This window comes from Bombus affinis, chromosome 9 (assembly GCF_024516045.1).
Source record: "Bombus affinis isolate iyBomAffi1 chromosome 9, iyBomAffi1.2, whole genome shotgun sequence".
NCBI classification, from domain to species: Eukaryota; Metazoa; Arthropoda; class Insecta; order Hymenoptera; family Apidae; genus Bombus; species Bombus affinis.
In genome coordinates this window covers 448,011-470,758 of record NC_066352.1, presented here as the reverse complement: position 1 = coordinate 470,758, position 22,748 = coordinate 448,011, and the positions used below count along the sequence as shown (strand labels likewise).

Genomic DNA, 22,748 nt, shown 5'->3' with positions numbered 1-22,748 from the left:
AATTTAATAACAGTCGACTGGCAAATTTCTCGTGTTCTTTTAGATCATAGTTCAGAAAGAAGGAAAAGTACATACTTTTGTGAATCTAAAAAATCGATTTTCCTGTTAGCTTATTGAAATGTGCATTAAAAGCTTCCAAAAAATTAAGGAAGTTATAGTGAAAGTTACCATTAAAATAATAAAGCAAAGACATATTACCAGTCTTTGGAATTAGTTTCTCAACTGTATCTATATTATATGTTATATATATATGTCGGGTTTTCGTTAGGATTTCGGGCGCGTGATAATTCTTCATTAGAATTAGCCATCGTGATGTTCACAATGATTATTTACACAAATAAGTATGTCTTTACAAAGTTTAACAATTAATTAGTTTAACAAACAATAAGTTTAACGGATTCTTTTGACAATGTTCTTGGGTTCAATAACGAATCCACGGTCAACGGGAAAACTCTTTGTACGTTAGAATATATTTGATAGCACGCAGACACGTTAACTCAGACGCTGGGTTACTTTCAGACTGACTGCCAAGACGATAACAGTAAACTCTCCAAGGTGATCGCAAAATAAAAGACAGATACGGTCACATTTGTCAATTACATATTGATCGGGAGTATCAAGAAATTCCCAAGCGCCTTTACTAGGCAGTTCCGCGTAAAACCAACATTGCTCCTGACCGAGACTTGATTGTTAATACAGCGTGTCCCTCAACATCGGTACTTGCTCTGTAAGACATTTCGTTCATCCCGTGACCGTGGCTATGTTCGGCGACCAGTTATGTCACCTCGAGCCCAAGTATTGGGGATCTTCCTAAAGAAAGGCCCGATGTCCCTACATCTCCGACATATATTAATAGAGAGTTCATAGATTTTTGTCTACAAAATATTCGAAAATAAATGAATTCTAAATTGACAATTTTAATCTTTTTAATTTCTTCGTTTCTATGAAACTACAGTAATTGAAAAATTCTGATCGATAGTTTGTCTCGCAATGCCTGTAATCAAAATTTGTTGGCAACTTTGGCTTTCAAACTCTTCTGACACTTCTACTTCCTAAACAAAAGCGGCATCTAATCCGTGATTTGTAAAATATCCTTCTAATAATAAAATCGACAAAGATGTCAATTCTCGTAATTGGGAGTGTCAGGTAATTAAGCTCAACTCGATTAACGAAGAACCTGACGAAAACTAGAAGCTCGAAGAATAGAGCAAAAAAGAGGAATATTTCAACATTAAAGGTCGACCACGGGCCATAAAGCTATTTTTAATCCTAAGATATTCTAAGATAATTCTAAGATATACATAAAACCGACAAAATGTTTGGCTGTTAAAGTAACACCGTTTGTCATAATAATGAAACTATAAACATTGAAATTTCTTAATCTCGTACCTTTATAAGGTCATACAATCACGATTACGACATGTATATGATACTTAAAAGTACCAAAATATCTTGTTGAAATGCGCTATTTATAAGAAGCGACGCAAGTTGCCCTTTTTGAGATTGGAAAATTACGTAAAACGGTGATTCGAACGAAGCAAATAATCTGGTCCAGCATGGATGAAACGATCTGCGTAATTTTACATTATTATCGAACATGATGGCTGGAAAATAATCAGAAGAGTATGCTCGTCGCAAAAACTAACGGTCCAAGAATTAAGAAACTCCCGCGAAGCGGTATTTTAATAATATTGCAATACACGCTGCCTGAACGAAACGTTGGTGCATTAATGGGGCGACAAAAACCTTAAACAAGTTAGCGGAATTCCATTCTGTAGAATAGCGATTACATTTTGCCGAAAAGAAAAACAAGGAAGCTATACTAATGGCATAATTAAACGAACAACAACACAGTTAGAAAATCGTACGAATCTTAATCGTACGAATAAATCGATATCTGTGAAATATTAAAATCCTGAAAAACATTGGAATTTCGTTCATCGAGCGCTGTCACTTTTATTATATCGTTAGAACTGTGAAATTTATTCAAAGTTAGTTTATTCTTGGTAATTTGAAAATGATATGTCGCTAATGTCGATGTACGTAAAAAAAACAAATAAGTCGTGTCCTGTACGCATAGAATTTTCATAATTACAGACACCGGTAATCTGAGTTACAACTGTAGATTCGTATAAATCTGAAAGAGGTATAGAACGGATAACGACGCGAAATAGAAAATAATAAAGTAAAGATTATTTCGAAAATATCCATAGACTTCATCGTAAGTATAATCTTTCAACGCTCGACGGCTAATTTATTGATCTGATAAAACGTCTTTACGGCATCGCATATAATATATCATATTTCGATACTAGGAAACATTTGTAATATATTTGCTAAGTTTAATTAGAGAATAGACACATTTTATCCTTTTATCATTTATCTACATCAAGTGCCGGTAATTCTAGCTTTCGTAATATTAGTTACATTTAGATTAAGAGTTGCGATAGCTCTTAAAGAATTTTGTCATTTACTTGTTTACAAAATAAAAGCAAATTTCATAATAATTCAACTGTTTGATCAATAAGATTAAAGATAAATCGCTAGCCGTATTTTAATCTATCATAGATCTATAGTTTCTTCACTGAAAAATTTTCTACTAAACTAACTAAATTCAAGTTGAATTTGAATCACGAACGATATTTCTCCACTTTCCGCATCTTAAAATTCCTTAGAAATGAATGAATATCCACCGCCGACTGATTATAAATTTTACAAAATTACATCGAGAGGATGGTGTTATTCATTTTCGCAGCTAATAAATCTAACTGTTTAGGTCTCACTTCGTATAAAACGTCAATGGGCAACCACTTTAGGCGCGGTTAATAAACCCATACCCAGAGAATTATTATAGGGAGAGCAACGGCGACGTAATTAAGTCCCATGATAAGAATCGTCTTTAATTTCCATTTAATGAAAGATCGTCCATAACATCGAGGGAAACGCATCGGCGATCGTTTGCAAAGATGGAAGTAGAGTTACGAGCTAATTATAAGCTGGCCGATAATTATTCCTTCATTCTCGTAATCAGAAATGACATGTTTGTCGTTTATGGTGCTCTCTCAATTTCCTACCTATCGGGCAAAGCACGCGTTTTATCTCAATCGGCGAACCCACCGCCCTCTTAGTAATTAATCGAATTCATCCTTACGTACATTTCAAGGCCACTTCGCTGCTCTGTATGTAATTATCGCCAGTCATTTGATTTTTTTTTTTTTAAATTATATCAAGTTTGTCGATCGTATTGCAATGAACTGACAATCGACATTATGAATAATTTTATTGAAGGGACGATGAAGAATGCAACATAGTGGAAGGCTAGAAAATAAAAAAACGAAGATTCTTTATTTTTGTTTGTACTGGTGAAAATAAAATATGTCGAGTACATATGTTTCAGTTCGGTCTAATTATCAAGGTTCCGCAATGACTTTAGTTTGCTTTCCAACAAAATGAAAGGATAAGGTTAATGATTAAAATTTGCCAAGACTGTTTAGTAGATAAAGAAAGGAAATAATTGTTCTCGGATATTCTTTTTCGAATTGGTTAAAAAATTCCAGCATGCGAATGTATGGACGTACTTGTTGGCGATTAATAAAAAGAATAATATTCTTCAACGCGACAAATTGTATTGTGATATTCTTTTTGCTAAGACGATCGATAAAATCTAAAATTACATGTAATTCGCTTAGGAAAAATTGAATTCACAAATGTATTGTTGCGATATTTTTCTCCGTCTCGTTGCTTTCATATGCGACGAAATGTTTTTGATAACATATAACATTATTTAAGAATTGATTACTCGCTGTTAACGATGTAAATAAAATCGATACCAGCTTCTTTCCATTCGCACGAGACGTATTATCGACTACGCGTCGAACCTCCGTTAATAACGTCTTCTTCATCAGACAGATGTTAAACGAGAAATGCAGAACGTGTCGATTCACACTGTAGTAGCCCTTTTTTTATAGCTACAATCTTGGATCGATGATTTCTTCTCGATCAAAGCGACGATTTAAAAGCGTGACGCGCGGAATTCTAATTTCTCTCTTTTTCTTAACTGTAAGACATACACGGAACGTTTCTTTCCAACATCGATCAACGTGACAAATGGTGTTGAGATTTTTAATCACTGACAACGCGAGGACGATGCTACACGTATGATAAAAATTCGATGTAACGTTACGAAAGGACACAGATACTTTAGGCAACATCTCTTTTAATGTATTTTGGGATCTCTTAATAGTTAATTTGCCTTTTTTCACGTTTACCGGACATAAATCGTAACACGTATGTCGATGGATTTTTGATCGTTAAATTAATTTCGACCCCTTGTTCGCCATAAGTGCCATATATGGATGTGTAAAATCTATACCAATCTACGAAATATGGAAATACATATAGTTACAAGCTAAGATACAGCGCGGTAGTAAATTAAATCACCGAGTAGCTACACCGATTGACTTCTTAAGATTCTATACCTACTGTATTCTGTTTTTAAGTAGACTCGTAACTAATGGGATTTCGTTTATAAGTAAACACAAATTTCACGATTTCGATATACTGTCCAAAGTACGTTGACTCTTTATTAAACAATTTTTCACAGAAGTCGGACTAATCGCGTTTCAAAATTTCTGACCACTACGTGCGCCGATATTTGTATCAATTTCTATAATTTCGTTCAGATACCTCAAAATACTTCGTTTCGGTTGATTTAAATTCAAGTTAACTAGCTTTAGATCTGCTGCCTTTTCTAATGGAAAATAATGGATACCTAAAATATCGAAAATGCGAAAGTGGAGCAACAAAATCGCTACATTAAAAAGAAGAAACAGCTGGAAGAATCTGGACTTTGCTCGAAACTTGGAGGGATACTCCGAATCAAACGGATAACAAGTACATCGATACATACTTTCGAGTTACTTGAGCGAAACTTTTGTCTGAAAAGTCAATCTGAATTTTACGATTCTACATCCACGTCGTAACTTTTCTGTACGTTGGAAGTCAATGATCTCTCATAGCTTCGAGGCCCGTGAAATTGACACGTCACGTCTAAAGCATCAAATCTCTCCTTTACTCGAAGAAAAGTCATCGAGATCAGAGCAAACAGGCAAAGCGGATACTCGACAGATTCGAAACGGATAGTTGACAGATTCGAAACGATAGATAAATTTCGTATCGCCAGGCGATTCGTGAGGAAGATGCAATCTCTCGCGGCATGCACCTTGACACAGAACGCGACATTGCAGTAGGTAATCGGTCACGTACGATCTCGTATTGCGATCTGCTCTTCATCCATGCTCATTCGCGATCCATTCCCTTCGCATAATCCCAAGTTATAAGGCGGAAATGTTGCACGCATCTTGGCGAACGTGGTCGATTACAATCGGGCGACGCGTGTCCGTGAAAATGCAAGCTAATTGCACGCATTCCGATTCTTAACTCGAACTGTTGACCATTTACATGCACGGACAGCTCGATTGCGGTTCCCCTTTAAGATATCCGATCTTTCGATAATTTCTCCAATCTCACGGTTGCAGATTTGCTGAAAGAATTAATACGACAATGAATTGCCACGCATAATGAAAACTCAGGTGATTCTGATCCGTACGATATTATTTTACGTTTACGCTTCCTCAAGTATAGATATTTAGGCTTCGTTGTTCTATTAAACTACATAAATCGTACAGCAGCGTTTCTCAACGTTCTTTCTAAATATTTACAAACATGAAAGTATGAAATTATTTTACGCGATGCAGTCTATTAAAAGACTGGCACGACCGTTTATAAAAAGATTCCAGAAGAAATTAATTCTGTTGCGTAACAGTGACACGGGCCAGAAACGTATCGCAAGTTCTTCGGTATCTGTGAATCGGATACAAGCGAAACACTGCCGGGAACGTGATTAATGGCTGCTATTAATGACGAAGAAACCAGGACGTTCGTAATTCGTGAGTTGGTTACCAAGAAGAGACAAGTAAATATAATTTTATGTATGTATGTTCCCGAGGTAATTCTTTAGAGGTGATTCAAGAATCGACGTTTTGAGAACAGAAATTTCACGGCACAATTTGAACGCTGAAGAAATTTTTACCGACTTGATTACGGTATTTTTATGCAAATCTAATTTTTATCCATGCAGGAATCCGGATCTTGGAATCTAGATCGATGTACAATTTTCATTTCTGATTCGTAGTTAAATTACCTTCAGTCAAAAGGATATTTTTTACCCACACTCTACATTCTATACATTTCCATACGTTTATATTTTCTATAAATATATCACACACTTTCCTGTAAATATCCACAGTTTATTAATCACGTTAGACAAATTTCGATTCGTCGACGATTTAGACGAGTAATCGTTCTTCCATTCGAATTATGGAAATCATAAATTACAAAATAATTTAATTTTAACAAATAATCAACCACGTAGAGTCCATAAATCAAAAGCGACAGTTTTCCTTTAGCTGTATTAAAGTATCCATTCAAATTCGATGGATTAGAACAGCGTGGTGAATGTTCCGGCAATTCGTGGCAACGACGTTCTTGTTTCCACCGCTGACAATTAAGTGCGTGCAAATACACTCGGTGAAACGCGTATAAAATTACCATTCTTCGTGCGATGCATTCATCGAACATTATACTGTAGATTATGCGCAATACCAACTAACACGTTAACCGATAAGAACCTGGAAATGATAAGAAAATGGGTCTCTTTGTTTTTTATGTAATTCGATAGTGATTCGTAGGATTCGAATTATTAGTTTTGATTCACGCGAGGAACATCCTTCGAGCACCTCGGGCACTTGAAAAGACTCACGTAGGAAAAAAGATGAATATGATCGTTTCGCCGAAAATCATGGGAAGCATAACTTGTCTGTTGAAATTAATTATATGAAGCGTTTAACTGTATAGGCATTAAATCGAACACCCTCGAATTTACTTTTCTCCGGCCGACGTTGCCAACTATGTCAATACGAAAAGAAAATTTGCATTTTATGCAAGTAATGGTTTGCGAATAATTATTTTCGAATAACTGGTGCTCCGCTGCATCGAATAAACATTACTCCAAATAATACCTCCTCTTGGGTTATCCATTTTTTACGCAGCTAGTTATAAAATACCACATGCCATGATTCACTTCATCGTTGTGTGTAATATCGAACACGTGAAAATTTCATGGTTTGGGTTAGATTTAAACATTGGAGAAAATAATGTTGGCTTTGTGACAGAGACGTTTTTTTTTTATTTGATATTCCTTTGTACGTTTGCGAAATTTACGATTTTATTTATATTTTTATTCTTCTAATGCAATAACGCACATTTAATTTTTTACAAATAGTCTAACTCGTTATTTGATCGACAGTCGATGATAAAACGTATTGTTGGGATCAAACAGAAGCGTGCAAATTACGAGCGATTGTGTTTTAAGATGGAGCTCGTTAAGTTGATTAATTATCTCATCAAACATCGTGCCTGATGAAGCAAACATCGTTCTTTTTTTGGATCTCGAACATATACGAAAAAATTAATTAAATTTCACACGTGATACCCATCCGTGTCGAACGACAGATTAAAATCCAATAAATTTCATTTTTATCGAGCTATGCTAATTCCATATTCTCTTTTTTCATGGTTGGCAGATAGGTTTTCAACACGTGCGATGAAAGCTTAACACGCGTCAGTTAAGATTCGTCCGTCGACGATAAAAAATATTACGTTAACTACCTCTCGATACGTAAAATGCGATCTGTCGGCTATAAATTTTCTCGGTGCATAAAATAATACCTTGTGACCCACCGGCCATCTGCGTAACTCTGGGTTTAAGCTAAAACGTATTTCACTGTAATGGCTCTCGCGTTGGCAATTCATATTTTCAACCGAGACCAATCGAAAACATTGTGTGTACATATATATACGATGGGAAAATATCTTCCCTTTCCGGATGCCTGATAAAATTTTAAGGCCATAACGAATCACTATGATATCATTACTCGATTTCCAAGGGTTAATATATAGCTCCCACGGTAATACTTTTAATCCATTCGAAACCGGTTTATTATCACAAAATATTATAGTTTATAATACTTTCTTTCCAAATCGCAAAAATTATAATTACATACAAAAATTCTCGTCTATCCTGTAATAAGACTCTCTGTTAAAATTTCATTTTTATTGCAATAATCTTATATAGTAAGATACGTACAGTTAATCTTATACTAATCGTGAATATCGAAATATTTTCATTAAAATAAGAATACATCAATTTTCACTGCAAAATTAATGTATTCTGTTAGAGTTTGCCGTTAGGCCAGGTTTCTGGCACTGTCAGCGACGATTACTATTTTTGAAAGATATATTTTAACTTTTCCAGCATCTGGGTACTAATAGACAGATTGTACGAGAATTAGTAATGATTCGATGAATTTAGACAGCGTGTATTGTTGGGGCTTTCATATTTTCACCTTTTCCGTATCTCAATAGGAAATACGCTGTCATAAACCTCGTAATTTTCACCAGTCATGCTTCGATACGAAAGCCAATCAAGGTCTATGTATAGAGTCTTAATAGAATAGAGAAATAGACTTTTAGATAACACGTTCTTCGGACTTGTAACAGCATTCCACAGGGTAACACATTAGAGCAGAATAATGAACGTTATCGATGAGAATTTAATGGAATAGTTCTAGACATCAACAAATAATCATTCGGCAACCACCAACGCTCGTCATTTACTGACATTTCAAAGTCCATTATCTTGGAATTGCTGGAATAACTTGCTGGAATTAACAAGAGAGGAAATAATTATTACTTTATTATCATTTCACTTTATTATTACTTTACGTGTTGATAAATTTACATAAAACTACGGTGCATTTTAATAAAAATAATTCTTCCATAAAATGTACAAAAAGTCTCTGTAAACACATGCTACGTATACATATACATATGTACGCGTTATAATACGACGTAATCTGTCGTTCTTCTCTCCGCTCTATCCAAATAAGACAAACCGGAGTCTTCGCTAGTCAATCCGAACACGAGCACGGGCCAGCTATCGGGGAAATCAACAGAATCATAAAGAAGAAGGTATCGCGTCGTAAATTTTGAGCGGAACAAGAAAAAAGACTAAAAAGAATCCCTGAATAACCGGTACTGCGGACTTCGCGAGCGAAGCTATTCATTCTAAAAAGCAATTAAAAGGGGAGAAAGCAATTAATCGGAAGAAGCAAGGTAGGCATTTCTCTAAACCAACGTCGAATATCCGACGAGCTTCGTTCTCTGTAATTCTAAGTCTCGCCGGAAAGTATTTAGATGTGATCGCGATAGACATCAACAGGCCGAAAAAAGGCACTTTAACAGACGTAAGAAAACTTTAAAGGATGTGCTAATATTTCCGGACGTAATCGAACGCGTGCCTTCATCGACCATCTGGGATTCTATTAAACGTCTGTTTTTTTTTCTTTCTTTATCGTGTAATCATATCGTTTAACTCCCCTACAATTTTCTCAACCGTGTTAAATTGCGAGAATGATATGACACGAGAATTCAAGATAGAAGTAAAATCCATGTTTTTTATAGAAATTCCGATTATGATTCGGAATATATGAGGTTGCTCTATCGCGTTGTTTCGCACGTTCTTGATCCAATTGTACTTTTCTAACGTTAGAGAATATTTCGAGTTTGAAATTAAACACATTGAAAGAAGTTGATATCGGTGTACGTATATGATTTCTCGTTCCCATCTTACGTTAAAACGTTAAAAATTCTTTTTAGGTGAAAGACCGTTATTAAAGATGTATAAATTTCGCACGCATTCCTAATGAAACGTTGATAAAATTTCAACCTAATCTTAAATAATAATTTCAAACATCCACACTTTTGACCGGGACCGAATAATTAATTACAGGATAATTCAAGGATTTGTCGTGGGTTATACGACTCCAAAGGCGTAACCGTGAAATTAAAGTAATTATAAGGTTGAAATAAACGCGCGGCCGCCTCTGTTGACTAAAATTGATAGCGGTAATTAATCAGTCTTAAAAGTTTTATAGCGACCGAACGTTGTTTGCGTATATCTTGCGTGAGATTTTTCTCTGTTCGTTGATTGGATTGTCACTTTTGCCGCGCTCAACCGTCTACCACTATTTACACATAAATCTCCTCAATAAAGACATTTAGCAGAATGTTCCTCGCGTCTTTAAATCATCCGCTGTCGACGGTTTGGTTGCGACAAAATATCGCTCGTGATCGTCTGTGACAAACTTAAGGTCCGCTACATTGTACAAAGACGTTTTTGGCTCGATATAAACGGAAGTTAGAGCACAAAAGAATCACAATGACGTTACTCGTACTAAATATAGAAAATTAAGTCGGAAGACTCGTTAAATACTCGTTTAATCGTTTCTTCTATCTTTTTCCAGTAACCTGCCCACCAACGTTTCTACTTTTACATTCAGATGACGCATCGGTGTCTTTCATTGCAGATTCATTACGAAAGCATCGCTGTTCCATTCTGAAATAATAGTATTCGTATGGCGAGACTTCTCGAACGCGAAATTACCGTTCTTAGCATCTTGTCCAGCGAAGCATGTTGCTTCCGTGGTGGGAAAAAAATGCCAAAGAAAAATCTTCCTACAAGCTGGAAACGTATCCTGGCGTACGCGGGTTTACGGTAAACTATGGGCGCACGAAACAGGCATAAATTACACGTTCGATGCATGTCGCGAGCGGCGCATCAACATCAACGCAACGTGTGCCCACGTTATGCACAATCGAGCCGATGGCACGCGTGAGATAAGTTCAGACGATGGGAAACGCGAAAGAAGCGGTTGGAATACCTTCCAATCAGAGGATCACCGAAACTCTCTCATCGTTTTTTACTAACCGCCATAGTCCATGCTCGAGTTGAAGTTTGGCCCCGAACGATTCTCCTAACAACGATGAAAAATCAATTTCTCATTTTCCTCGCTCGTGATTCCTTCTCGCATCTCCGTGTCTCAATCGTCTGCCTCGATTTCGTAACGATAAAGGCGTGATAGTACTGACAATAATTTTGCATATGGTTGTAAAGCATCGTAGACGTCAAAGTCGCACGAGAGTTCGCATTTAAATGCTACTGAATTTCTCAGTCAAGTAAAAAGTAGTAACAAAATGATGATAGATAAAAGACGGAAACGAAATTTATCTCGTGATAAATCTATTTTTGTAGACTGCATTTTGAATAAACATAAATACAGGTATGGAAATACGGAATAAGGAACTACGGAAACACGAAAATGTTTTAGAACGAAGGAAAAATCAAAGAAAAAACTGGTTGATTTATTCATGACCGAAGGCAAACAACAGACGTTCCTTCGTCGTTCTTCCTCATGGACGTTTAACTTGGAAAAAAGGTTACAGTAATTCGCTCCACTTTGTTTCAGAATGCAGAGGAGAAGATGCTTCTTCTAGTCCTCGTCCTCGCGGGCTGCTTGAACGTTCTCGAGATTGTTCGTTGTCAAGAGCTTTCGGTCATCAGGCACTCCGATGGAGACATTTTCACGTTGGAAGGTAAGCCGAGCATTAAATGCAATTACAAATGCTTTTTCTTATTCTTATCCTCTTGACTCGAATAATCAGAGATGGAAGCTGAGAGGTTGGTGACGTTTCGAATAAAGCCACGATTCTTGTTCGCGGAAGAGCGAAACCGTAAATTGCGTAACCGTGATTTGCAGGGTTGGAGAAATCGTACGGGATTTGATATTAAAAACAACGGAAAAGAGGAACGTGCACGTATCGCGCGGGACCGTGAAGCACAAGGGACGCTAGGGAAAAAAGCTCGTAACAAATTAGCCATGAAATTATAATGTAACGATTTGACAGCTGTATTTCACCTGGCCAGATTATATGTCGTGCTCCGTCCGTACGACCACGGATGAAGTTCTCCCCCGTGGAAATTTATCTACGATCATTACTACTTAAGTAATAGCGCGTAAAAGTACAGTTACGCGGTGTTCTTCCTGCTTTCCCGAAAGATCACTCCGAAAGAACCGAAATCTCGAGGACGATGAGATAGAAGTATATTTATATGCCACGCTAAAGCCAATAACGTAGATAATCTAACATTTTTCCACAGTACCGTACATTCAAGATTAATAATGTATTCCCAACGTTCTCAATTCGTTTCTTAAACCTATATTCCTTCTCATGTACCTTTCGTGTCTACGTAAGTTGATTTCGAAGCATTTGTTAACCGAAAGATCCTTGAGTTGAAAGAAATCAAACTCCAGACGATTATCGCGTCTAATGGTGGAATATTATGTTATTACCCAAGTGTGACAAAATGTGATCTGCAATAGGAACTTCGTTGCATCTCACTGTAGTAAATTGCGCATTTTCCTCTTTTGTATCTTTCTCCCTCTCTCCCTCTCTCTCCCTCCCTCTCTCTCTCTCTCTCTTTCTCTTGTAACTATAGACCATAAAACATGGCAATATAAAAAAAGAACGAGTATCTACTCGCAGATTAAAAATTAAAAATTACGAACACGATTGTTTAGGTTCCTGCACGGAGGCTTGCACGGTGCTCAGCAGCGGAACAGCCAGCCCTTACACGCGTAGTCCTTCGACCGCAGGACTCGTTCCTCCCAACAACACCTGCACCTGCCAGTGCAACCACGGCCTCCCTACCTTCCGGGAGGATCTTCACATCTGCGTGAATGATATTCACGGTAAGCCGCTTTAATCCTCGCGCCGTATGCTTATTTTCTAATGAACGCAATCAACTCCGTATACACGTCGATGCTTTTCTCGTAATTCGAGTCGGTCGAGTCCAATATGAAAGCTTCGGTCTGGAAATAATCCGACCGAATGTGCAGCATCTTTTCGATGATGCGTATCAGAACATTGTCGATTTGCCGTTCGTATGATTATCCGTAAGAATCGAGTGCACCCAACGGTACCACACACGTGTACGTTCCGCGATGGTCCATTTCTGCTGCGGTCAGCCGAATCGCGTTTCAAAGGTCCTTTGGTACTCGATCGATGACGAATCCTGCGATATTTATCCCTTCCTTTGCAGTGCCGAGAAAACGATCCTGAAAGTACCGTTTCCAAATGGCGACGATTTCAGAAACACGCTACATGTAAATTAACATAAATGTATAACTGTCAAACGGAACTTCACCTCGATTTTTGGTTGTATCTTCTCGAATTTCAGTTTTTAATACGCATAATCCCTTTTATTATAATTAAATACGAGCAAGTTGCATTTTGGTAGCCGATTGCAAATGCCTGCCATTCGCGTGAAACAGACGGTCTATGTGACTGTTTAACGATCTTACACCGGACAAACAAGCGCTGAAACGCGATTTAACCGAGTGGAAGATTTTTCTCTGACGCGCGATACTATTTCAAGTATCATTGTCCTAACCCTTGAACCCGCGAGCAACCGGATTCTCGATTTGCATACACAGAAAGCATAGAAACTGCGAGTTACAACTTTTACGGTAAATATTTTATAAAAGATATTATGTAAATAGTTGACAAAGTATAGTTCAAATTCGCGCCACGAAGATATAACGTGGTTGGAGAAATGTTACAAGTCCTATAATTCAATCTGTTGGTAATAATTTGTTTTATAATCGAGACACTCCTGCGTTTCGTTTCCCTGTTTGTAGCTGTCCTCTTCGTAATTCCATTCAGCTGTGTCTTCTCCTATTCCATGCATCGAGCAGTTGCATGCACGTACCGTTTTCAATTGAACCGTGTCATCAGAAATGATTGCTCTAGCTGTTCATGCAAATGGTTCTCGGACCACGTACTTCTGCATGACTTTGCTGCTGCAGCAAACAACTGCACGCGTGCAACACGCTACAATTTCAATGGTACACGTCGTTTGCTGAAACAAGGAAAACGAGATTGTTTTTTAAAAAAAAGTCAGATTGTTCAAAGGCGAATGAAAATTGAAGCTGCTGCACGAGGAATGGCGAAACTGACAAATAATCTCGTTATCGTACTCGGAATATTCGATCCGCATGACGCGGCACCGTGAAACGTATAGTTAAGTCGATGTAATCAAAGGGTAGTTGACCTGACTAATTGGGTTAATTTGCAATTTAAAATGTTTTACGTGTGGCTCGTGTTTCAGAGGGAAATTAATGAGGAATTTGCTCTCGTAGCGGTTAACCACACACTTTGTATTTCTGATTTCAACGTGTTCGATCGCCCAGCAACTGTATAATGCACTATACTTAAAACCTCGTTACACGTCACCTTGAATATTATCTTTATCGGATCTTGTCCACAAAGATGCGAACTACCAACTTAAATGTAAAATCATGTACGATTATGGATAACTACAATATACGTCAGCAAATGTGAATATTGACACGATGAAGACATAACGGTAAAAAAGAAAATATTGTAGCGTTAAAATGAATCGGAGGAGAATTTCTGTTTTTACGTGTCTAAAAATTAAAAGGTTCAAAGAAAAAAAAATTGTTTAAAGCAGATTACGCCGATATCCTAAAAAGGCTCTCGCTCGGAATATCAGAGTGACATAAACTAAATTTTCGATCACAGCAATCTCGCTAAGATTTACATTTCTTTAATCTCAAGCAAAGAGAAAAAAAGAGTGACATGTAATATATTCAGTGTATCATCCGATGAAATCTCTACGACTTTTAGAGAGCTATAGCAACGGTCTTCATCGATCTCGATTTTCTAGGCTCGCCAGAATCGCGACAAGACAGTGCGAAATCGTTACATCGCAACGCTGCCAACCGGAGACTTCGATGCGCGCACAAGATACGAAAGTGCGAGAAAAATTGCGCCACCATTATTCACTCGTATGATGGTATCGACTAAATTATTGCTACCTACGAAACCTACTTTTCTAAAACTTGTACTAATCGTTAAACTTTTCATGAAAATTCTCTTATTAATTATATAAATGGGCTAACAATGTATACGCGTTTACGGGAAATTTATAAATAAGCAAACATTTGCAGAATATGTACAAGGATATATAGAATATCCAAGGTAAAAAAGCATTATAACAGTTGAACGATAAAACGAATTTCTATTTATATTTCATTTTACTGGGTGTATTCGTAAACGTGTAAATTTACATAAACATCAGCGTTGTAATTATTGATATTAAACTATTCAAATTTTAAAAGATACTATTTTTCATGTTTAAAAAGGTCGTAAAATTTATGCATTTTTAGAGAAACGTCCAACACACTTGTAACTTATTTTTACGTAAAAAGAAGGAAAATTCCATCAAATGTATAAACCTAAAAAGTTTAGACGATGATCTTATTCTTCGGTTATTATAAGATATACTTAATTAAAAAGGGGAATTTGAAATAGGCATGCGCTGCATGCATAAAAGTACGAGTGAATCCGATAGCTAGGTATTCGCTAGTCGAGAAGTCGTGATTCGTCGCCGAATATCTTGCCCACTGATCGTAAGCTATGAATAGTAATGGAATACCTTCACGACTGCCGACCCACGTAAGGACCGTGCCCGTTGCACGGTATCTCATTAAAGTTCACTGCTTCGTATCAAAAAGTTCAGATGATACAGCATCCGCAATAATTAACGCGCATCGCGTGTACGAAGGACGAAGGAAAAAAAATCTGACAGTGAAAACCTGAGAATACGAGAACAAGAGGTTACAATAACTAAAAATAACCTCATAAGGAGAGGAGTTATGGCAGAAATAAAAGGGAAACACAAAGACGTGAATGAAAGGAATTTTAAGGAAAAAAAGAATACGTGAAAAGACAAAGGACGGTACGAGAAAAATACAAATAATAAAGTCATCAAGCTTGAGAATGACCTGCTAATTCCTAGAATCTCCAAGTTCTATTCAGATTTTTAAAGACATGTTACCATTCGTGTTTGAATGGCAATGAAAATTTGATACCTTTCAACGCGATTAATAAAATTATCACAAAAAGCAGCTGTGACATACATCTTACATATACACGTTATAGCAGTAAATGTGTACGCACGCAGACGTTATTATATACAGTAATTTTGTTCAGTTGTCAGTATTCTTTCTGTATCGCGCTTTACATTCGACACACATTGCAGCAAAACGATTATGTTCTTGAGCACTGTAATTTCCTTCCGTCTGCACGGATGTCACTGTTCCTTGCCGTGCATTTAGCTAATACGCGTCACATCTTTTAAATACTTGTCATAATCTTAATCTTCATAATCTCCATATATTTACAAAATATTATCTATCTATACAGTTACGAATTCGAAACGAATTAAAGAAATTCTCAGACGTTGTTTAGGTATCGATCCAATTTTGTTACACACGATATTTGACACTCGTGAAAAGTAAAGAAAGCTTTTAAATTTGAAATTCATTACTCCGAATGGTATAGTTGCCCTGGACAATGAGTAGTTTACTTTATGACCTCGAGATCGTGGCAGAAGGTCGCATGCAAGTTTCACCTTATGACCGAACCCCTCGAGCTTACCAAACCAGCAATAATGTAACCACGCGACCCTAATATTTCATGTGCACACGTATTACGCACAACTTATTTTCCATCAGGCTACATCGTAGATGCACATGACAAACGAAGTAACATTATTGTGCACAGAGTTCTCCGATCCCATTACCATTTGCACGAATTAATTACAGCTTAGACGCAAATTTCAATAGAAATCAACGAACCGCTAGTTTTTATTTGAGGCCACGCTAACATCTATCTACCCGTTTAATGAGGATTCAAATTCAATTGGTCGAGTAAGTGTCCCATTGTTTCTGGCGTCACAATCGTGACCTTAATCTCTCCAAGACCAATAAACCATAAAACGACTGGTATTCCTTTGCTATTCATGCGATCTTAATATTAATTGCGATAATCTTATGAGTTGTACACGTGTACGGATTATTGGTAGAGCTCGAAGGAATTATCTCACCGATGGTCGGGCTATAATTTTCATTCCTCGCGTTGTTCCGCACGTTCGTCCATTTCTCGTGTTCTGCGTTGAGGTAACTACGTGAAACAAGTTTCCCGACAAAATTGGTAAAGGATTCTTAATCAAGCTATGTTCCTTACGATATCCAATCAATGATAAACACTTGGAACGCATTGCGTTTATTAACTTCTTAATCATTTCATGCATCGACGGACTGTTAATCGCACTTTCATCTTCATATTATTTAATATTCAGCCAAGAAGTCCAATGCAATCTCTACGGTGAATTATCGATAAGTTTCGTAATATTCATTTGCAGTAAAATAGTTTGTCTTCGGATAAAGAAACCCATTTACGAAGATAGATATTTATCCATCGTCTTCGTCTTCCTCGTCCAATTATACTCGATACAGGTTTATTACACTCGTAAACTACTTAAAATGAAGCAGGAAACAAAGTCGAAGATCGCGGTACGATATAACGTGGACGGTCATAAAAATCTTCGCTTTATTTTTTGGCATAACCTGTTTCAATTACAACAAGCACAGAACGTAACCGCTTCTTGTAACTGGATAGCCTTCGATGCCAAATTGATGTCGCGAGATTACTATCACGATAAAATAATCTAATCTCGATAAAATAAACCATCATCGCAAATCTTTTCTATGCTCGTCTGTAAATGATATTCTAACGAGATGGAAACGAGTATTAATTAGTGAATAATTAAAATCACGCATTCTACACGGCTGTCCGTTATTCAAATGATCTAGTCGAACTAAAACTTAGATTGCCTATTTTTTAGATAACTTCTACATTGTTAAGTCACGATTGAAACGTCATAAAATTTGTTATATTTTCTCCACTGTATCGCCAATACTGTTTTCCTTCCCTGTATTCTCAAACTCTACCAATGCTTTAACTCTAATTCGTCGACGCGAAGATAAGTAGATTTCTATTGCTGTTTCTTGTAGCATTCAGCTAGAGCTACACACCGAGGTTAACCTTTTGGAAATGTCCTTTGTTATAAATATGAACGTGCTCCCTATAATACTCTTCTTCCTATTGTATCGTAACACTGTAAGAGTGAGGATCTGGATCAGCATACACTTATACTTATACCTATACTTATTTCAATATATTTTTCTATTACAAAGTCATCCACTCATTCCTCTATCAGTCAACTTCAACATATTGTGTAAGTCAGGACGTCAGAAGCTTTTTATTGGCCGAAACTATGCAGCAATGCCATATATTCTCGCGACGTTAGCATCTGTCGGAGTGGCATTTCACGTCGATTTCACGTGCCTAAAAACCTGGCGAACTTGCTTGTCGAAGTATACGACGCGTATCCAACCGCGTTAACAGTACCCCGGTACGCGAATTATCGCATTAAGGTGTCCTCGAGGACTGTCCGGAGGAACCATGTCGGGGAATTAATCATGTCGTCAGGATGGACGAGTCTTTCTGCGTCTCGGGGCCGTGTCATCGTCGCGATACATCGTTCTCATGAATTTCACAGTTTTCTTGTCATTAATTTTCACCGATTTCCCGCGGCATCGAAGAAACAGCGCCAGGTTTACCCGTTTTGCGGAAACAGAAGACATATTTCACAAGGCCAAAAGATATTTCAAATTTCACGCAAAATCCGCTTCTCGTCGCTCGATCTGTCACGTCGAGATCCACTCGCGCATTAGTCAACGAAATACCGCTTCGACGATTCGACTGGAATCTTCGAACATCGGATCTGCTTCGCGATTTAAAGAAGAGAATTCAGAAATGCAGGAAACGTGATTCATCGAGAGAATCCTAAGCAATGTGTTTAACCGAGGCATCTGACAGAAAATTACGATTTCTTCTTCATAATATACGGAATAATTTATGGATAGATATCGTACGCGCCTGTATACCTATCGCGTTTTAAAGTGTACGCGAGAAACGTTTTAAACGGACGTAGTAATAGGTACGTATCTGTTTTTCACAGAGGCTGACGCGTAACTCGTGGTAGCCGGTAATTAAAAAAGCTGAGCACAAGCCAGTGGTTCGATGCCGGCGTCGTCAGGGTCAACCGGTCGTGTCAAACGTGTCTCTTGCCATTTTGCAAGCCCGCTCGTGTGTCCTATGCAACCGATAAATAACAGATTCGCGGTTGTATAGTTGCGGCGAAGTCTGCACGCCAAGAGAACACGCGGTGCAACCGTAGGTTGATCAAAAGTACCGCAAGGAACAATATCTCTTCCTCCTTTGACTTGTCCACCTCGATAAAACCATCTTCACGGCCCCGCGACTAGTAAATGCCAGTATGTACACACGATTTCGAGTCGAGGGCACGATCATAATAGCGTAAAGTCGACAATAGTCGATAGAAGCGAAAGTTTCATTCAGCAGATAAAAGTCTCCGTCGTTATATCGTTCAAGAGATTTCAAAATAAGAATTTTTTCTTTTTCGCGAGAATTTCGGTTCACCCTACGAATTAGGAATTTGAAAACTCTGTAAGAAAAGAGTACTTTTTCCTCAGCACCAGTCGTGTTAATTTATTTCAGTTACGGTGGATAGTTTTTACCATCGAAGTCAAACAATACGCGAGTCCTTAACGCTTCTTGAAGTAGAAAGAGAATCACAAACTGCAAATCTTCTCTTAGTAGGCACTATATGGTTATCGTAAATAATTATAATCCTCAGCATTTCTGATTATCCGTAATTATTCCATCCGTACACACATTCAATGTTCGAGCCACGTTTATACTAAATCACCTAACAACCATGGTCGAGTTAAGTAAATTCATCGTAATTTGTTCACTGTTTACTAATTCCTACGTCTTTAAACGAGAGCTTATGCAGAGTTTCTCTACTTCTACCGTCTCTGCAGCGCCTCCCCTCTCCGTGAACATTAATAAATCACGTGCAAACGTTCATTCATATCAGGCATTCTCCGTGTTAAACCATCAAAAGAGAATCGAACGACGGAATTTACCACAAAGCTGTACCAGCATTGGTATTCATCGAAATCGGGTGGCTATAATTTCACCATACCAATTCCAAAGTGACTTTATCTACAAGAGCCTGTGGTTCGCGGAGCGAAAAGGCAGGAAGATCGGTTTCGAGGATTGGTCGTGGTTCGACGGAGGTCAAGGTTCATCGGCAAGTATCGTCCCGTTCGCTCACTTCCCGGGGTCGAGCTTGCCGATCGTTAATCAACGGCTCTTTATCCGCTGGTCGATCGTAGAAGGCACAAGTAGCCGGGCCAGCGTCCTCCTACGAGCAAACGAGGACACCGAAGAAGAGAGCTGCCGGTGTTAATTGCTCGCTGGCATCGATTATCGTAAATCGTGTCGTTGAACGGCCACTTTTAACGAGATACACGCCGGTGAATCGCGTCGACCGAGAAAACTTGAATGAGAGATCTATTCCTCGAGGCTCCTTGATGAAAGTGAGAAGACGGTTCCGTAGTTGGTTTCACGATTTTCAACGATGGAGGGGCGGCGTACCGATTCGAAAAAATCGACCCAATGCTTCGAATTACATAGTTACGAAATGCATATAGTAAATGAGAATCAACGTGACACAGTTTTTTTTTTTTTTTTTTTATTAGTTAGTATATAATCTAGGGATACTAATAAATGTTACGTAGCTATGGGAATTTAGAAGAGATGGGTATGGCAATTACGTATAGTGACTCACGGAAATGTTCGAGACACTTAGAGAAACTTTTTACAACTATATTACGCGCACCGTATAAAATATTTTGAAATTTCATTGTTTAATGAGACACAGCTATTATATTGATACAATTTGAAACAAAACTTCAAGTGCATATAAGAGTCACTATATCTATCGCAACCATGCACTTCGCAAAGATCATCGAAGTATTTGAATAATCAATTATTCGCTACATTTGTAAGCTAGAATATTTAGTGTAGCTATGGATTATATAGCTATGGATTATTGCATAATAAATGTCGTTTTCCAACGAGCTCGTTTTGTTCGTTCCATTTTTTCAAAGCTTCAGTCTGATTATTCTCTTCGCTCTTAAAATATCCCCGTTCTATTTCTTGCAAAGTGCATCGTGCTGAAACATGATTTACAAACCACTTTCCTTTATGGACATAATAGGAGTATCTCCATTGAGGAAAACAGCAAAAATACTACGTTTTTATATTCCATGCAGAACCAATATATCCGATAAGAAACTGATAATATCGCAAAAAAATGCACCGATCTAAACGTTTTTTACTCTGACTAGAAATGTTCACTTCGAGATATGCTACGGTTAAACGAAATTTATTAATACGACGATCTAGTATTATATTGAAAAACGTAACGATAGGAGAAATCCTTTCGCAGGATACTGGGAATTAAAAATTAATCCGTTAATAATGATTGTTTGGTTTTCGAAAAACTTAATATTAGTTACGTAGGTATTTTCGTAGTAAAATTATCTCAGTTAGGAAACTAGTCGTGAAAAAGTGAAAGTAAGATAAATATAAGATGCAAGAGCTTTGGGAAGCCAAAAGGTTTCGTCTAATAGAATTATTCGAGCACTCGTCGGCAACGATTACGTTTATTAGGTAAATGGACTTACTAAGTCTCCATTGAAATTTCCATTGGAACCGCGCGAAGAGCGAAACCATTAGGAACACGAACCGCAATTTACGTCTAGCGATCGTGATTCCGTATTAGGAAGCGAGTGTTACAACGCTGTCAGTAAAAACAGCTTCTCGTTGGTAGCCCTAATCGACCGCAAATATCTCGTTGTTCCCAACCGAATGCACTTTCGCGCGAATTCTCCGCGACCATTAGGAATATACCTGTACCTATCTGAATATTAACCTTAATGCAATTCTTCTTCGCATGTTCATGAGAAAAACGTACAAAAGGATACGCGTATCTCTGGTAATAACGCCACGACCATCTTTTTTCTCGTCTAGAAATTTCACGGTAAAGCTTCGATAATGGTACACGCAAACGCGTGAAGCGAAAATAAAATACCAATTGTGCGGACACGGTTTCCAGCGTTAAAAGATTGAAAGAGAGTTCTACTTCTACGAACGATGCAGCTAGCATAAGGCGGATCGAGCAATTAGTAGAACGCAAAGATAAATCTAGGCGGTCAGGGTCGGGACCTCGGATCGGTGAATATGCGCCACCAGGCACATGGCATTTTCTCTTTTGGCGCACACGTGTCGCCTTGTACGAATCTGCGTATCCGACCAGGAAAGTCAACGAAAGATCTACGAGACTCTCCCTTTGGCTTTCTCCTTACAGAACAATGATGCCCTACTAAACGTGACCAGGCCGATTCCACAACCTACCGAAGATCTAGACTCGTCGAGAACATTCGGTTGTATAGATCGGTAGATTAGGTAGTCGTGCATGATTCGCGGCACGATTCAAACGTAGTCAACGCGGCTCATCACGCGGCAAAAGAAGCATCGTTCTGCGTCGCAATTACTTTTACGAAAAACAATGGAATAGATGTTCGTTATTTTTGTACAGACCAATGATACGTTAACTGGCTCGTTAACACTTTGACTGCCACGTTGGTCATATATGACCGACCACGGTTTCTCCTGTGACGCCACGGTGGTCATTGGTGACCGAAGCGCTTGAACTTCTTACAATTGTAAAAATTGTATGAAAATTGACAGTTAGGGCATTTTGAATATAAGCGATAAATAGAAGATACTTTGAAATAAAAAGTGCCCCATTGAACAATTAGAAATTTTTATTAAAACATCAATAAAAAAAAAAAATGAGAACAATTCTTGCATCCAACGGTGCACTGTGTTTGCATCCATATCTTCGAGGGGTAATCTATGAA

At 37.8% G+C, this 22,748-nt stretch overlaps 1 protein-coding gene across 2 annotated transcripts in view; it reads left to right on the top strand.

Annotated features, from left to right (window-relative positions):
- Positions 1-22,748, top strand: part of LOC126920141 (uncharacterized) — a 65,626-nt gene that overhangs the window by 32,509 nt on the left and 10,369 nt on the right. For both annotated transcript variants that reach the window (XM_050730120.1, XM_050730119.1), the window contains exons 2-3: positions 11,427-11,553; positions 12,540-12,710. In XM_050730120.1, coding sequence (XP_050586077.1) covers positions 11,442-11,553; positions 12,540-12,710 — 283 coding nt within the window. In that variant the 5' untranslated portion in view covers positions 11,427-11,441. The remainder of the gene's footprint in view (positions 1-11,426; positions 11,554-12,539; positions 12,711-22,748) is intronic.